Source organism: Mesitornis unicolor, unplaced genomic scaffold (assembly GCF_000695765.1).
Source record: "Mesitornis unicolor isolate BGI_N332 unplaced genomic scaffold, ASM69576v1 scaffold34167, whole genome shotgun sequence".
In the NCBI taxonomy this organism is placed as follows: Eukaryota; Metazoa; Chordata; class Aves; order Mesitornithiformes; family Mesitornithidae; genus Mesitornis; species Mesitornis unicolor.
This window is the reverse complement of record NW_010198977.1, coordinates 2,275-4,793: the sequence shown is the minus strand read 5'-3', so window position 1 is coordinate 4,793 and position 2,519 is coordinate 2,275. Positions and strand designations below refer to the sequence as shown.

The window sequence follows — 2,519 nt, the reverse complement described above, 5'->3', positions numbered from 1 at the left end:
TAAGGTGAGCCCCCAGCCCCTGTCCCCCACCTAGGAACCCCAAAAAACAATCTGTGGGCTTTGCTGGATCTAACCATCAGCTCCTGGCTCTGGGGATCCATCGCCTGTGCCTAGGGAAGGGTAAAATCGCTTTGCCTGCCACGGCTGGTGCTCAAGCCTGGTCTCACCCCCCCCACCCCCCATGCTCACCCCATTTTGCAGCTGGGTTTCCCCCAGGGAGCAGCGCGGGGGCCCGGAGCTGCCGGGAAAGTTGTGCAAGAACTGGGCTTGCAGATGCCAGCTGCCCAGCCTGGGGACTTGCTCAAGAGGAGGCGAGGGGACGTGGTGGGGTGGCGGCGAGCGTTCTCCCTACTTCAACAAGGAGAGGGGCACACGAGCTGGGCTGTTCCTCCCCATAAGAGAAAAACCCACCTGATGAAGAGCAAGTTTCTTTTGTGGCATCTCCCAGCCTGCAGAGACACATTTTCCCTCACAGTACTGATCCAGCCCTTGCTTTTTCCCAGTTTCCCAGCTGCTGGTCCCATGCCCCATTAAATACACCATGCGTGGAGCACCTGGCAGCCCTGTGACCCTCGCTGAGCCTGGGGGGCACCTAAGGGAGGACATCGTGGGGCTCACTGGACATGAAACCCCTTCCTGTCCCCAGAGCAGCAAGCGCAAGGGCTGGGCACAAAGCAAGGATGGGCTGAAGGGGAACAAGTGCGAGCGAGGTGGCAGTGCCGGCAGACACGGGGCAGCACAGCCCTGCCTGCAACGCTGTCACCGCTGAGACCCGCCAGAGCTGGTGGAAACTATGCTCAGATGTGTGACCTGCCGCCAGCTCCCGCCTGCAGCCCAGGGACGTGTCCTTCGAGCGCCCCTTGGACGGTGGCCAGAGGGCACATTACCGGGTAGCAGGGGCTGGGCCGGCTGCCTGAGCCATGGGGCTGCACGGGATGGGGCTGGTGGGGTCTGCCACGCCATGGGGCACGCAGAGTTGTGGGGCACTCAGGATGTGTGGGGTCCACAGCTGTAGTTGTGCAGAGTTGTGCAAGGGAGCTGAGCTGTGGGGAGACCAAAGGTGTACAGAGAACGTGGATGCAGGGCACCCAAGTTATTGGGGCACCTGAGCAGTGGGGAAAACTCAGCTATGGGGAGACCTGAGCTCTGGGGGAGGATCCCAGGCTATGGGGGCACCCAAACTGTGGAATTCAGGGGTCCCAACCCTGGGGGCTCTCCAAGCCATGGGAAGTCCCTACTCATGGGACCCCGCACTGCAGAGGCGGCTCAGGAGCTGGGTAGGGGGCACGAGGCAGGATGAGTTGGGCAGCTGGTGCCGCTGCCTGTCCCAGCACAGCCCGTGGTGTCACACTGTCACACTGACCTTGGCACCAGCCAGGCTTTTGGGGCAGAGTCAACAGCAGCGGCTGTGCAAACAGCAGCCCCAGTGAATGGAAGCATTTGCCAGATCAGCCTCTCTAAAAAACCCTTGCCGGGCCCTCTGGTTCAAAGCACCAGTACCTGCCCTGCCTCTTTGATCCCCTGCGGCACCAGAGCCTGCAGGCTGTGCTTGGAAGCAGCCAGGATCGGGTTCCAGAGGCCCAGAAGCAGCACACGGCCCTGGGCAGGGCTCCCTGGGTCAGGGAGGGCAGGGTCACCCTGACGGTTACTGGGGGGCAGCAGAAGCTGCAATCCAGCCAACAGCCAGAGCAGGATCTGAACTGGGCTGATGAAGCCAAGTGGGATGGGATGGTGCTGGCTTGGCATCCCAAGGAGGGCACCTGCAGCCTGGCCCTGAGCCCCCAGCCATAGGGACCAAGCCCCCTGGAGCCGAGAAAGCCCAGGGCTGGAGAATAACGGAGGGTCTTGCTCTCTCCCCGCAGTCTGTGGTCAAGCTGGATGGAGGCAAACTCGTCCATGTGCAGAAATGGGACGGAAAGGAGACATCGCTGGTGCGGGAGCTGAAGGATGGAAAATTAGTGCTGGTAAGGAAAGAGAAACGGTTTTAAACTGGGGGGGTACAGCCTGGGTCAGGGCAAGGTAAGGGTTGCCCCAGCTCAGCACCGCTAACCTCCCCGCTGCCACTTCTGTCACCAGACTCTCACCATGGGCACCGTCGTCTCCACCCGCACCTACGAGAAGGCGACATAGATGCTGTCCCAGCTCCCCCGCCCGTCACCCGGTGCCACATTCGCCCCCCACATCGCCTCCATCCTTGCCCTGTGCCGGGCACCGCTCGCCCTGGCCCCAGAGCCCGCTGCCCCCGTCCCCATCGCCTCATGGGGCTGCTCAGGGCTTGGGTGGTGGTTCGGGGTTTTGTCTTTTTTATTAATAATGGGAAAACTCAAATGAAAAAAAAAATAATAAAGGCCATGTTCTTACAACTCTGAGATTGGTTTACTTGGAAAAAGGCTTTTCTGGCACATGCTCACCTGTAGCATTGAGCCACGCCACTCCCAGTCAGGCCAGGGGGAGGAGAGTGGGGGAGTAAATCCAGCTCCGATCTCAGCCGGTTCTTGAGCTGTGTTAATAGGAGACAT

At 60.7% G+C, this 2,519-nt stretch overlaps 1 protein-coding gene across 1 annotated transcript; it reads left to right on the top strand.

Annotated features, from left to right (window-relative positions):
* Nucleotides 1–1,862: 1,862 nt before the first annotated feature.
* Nucleotides 1,863–2,130, top strand: LOC104544449 (fatty acid-binding protein, heart-like; the record flags this gene model as incomplete). The annotated part of the gene is made up of 2 exons (XM_010189324.1): nucleotides 1,863–1,964; nucleotides 2,077–2,130. Coding segments are annotated over 2 exons (156 nt in total), but the record flags the coding sequence as incomplete, so codon positions are not given.
* Nucleotides 2,131–2,519: the final 389 nt, after the last annotated feature.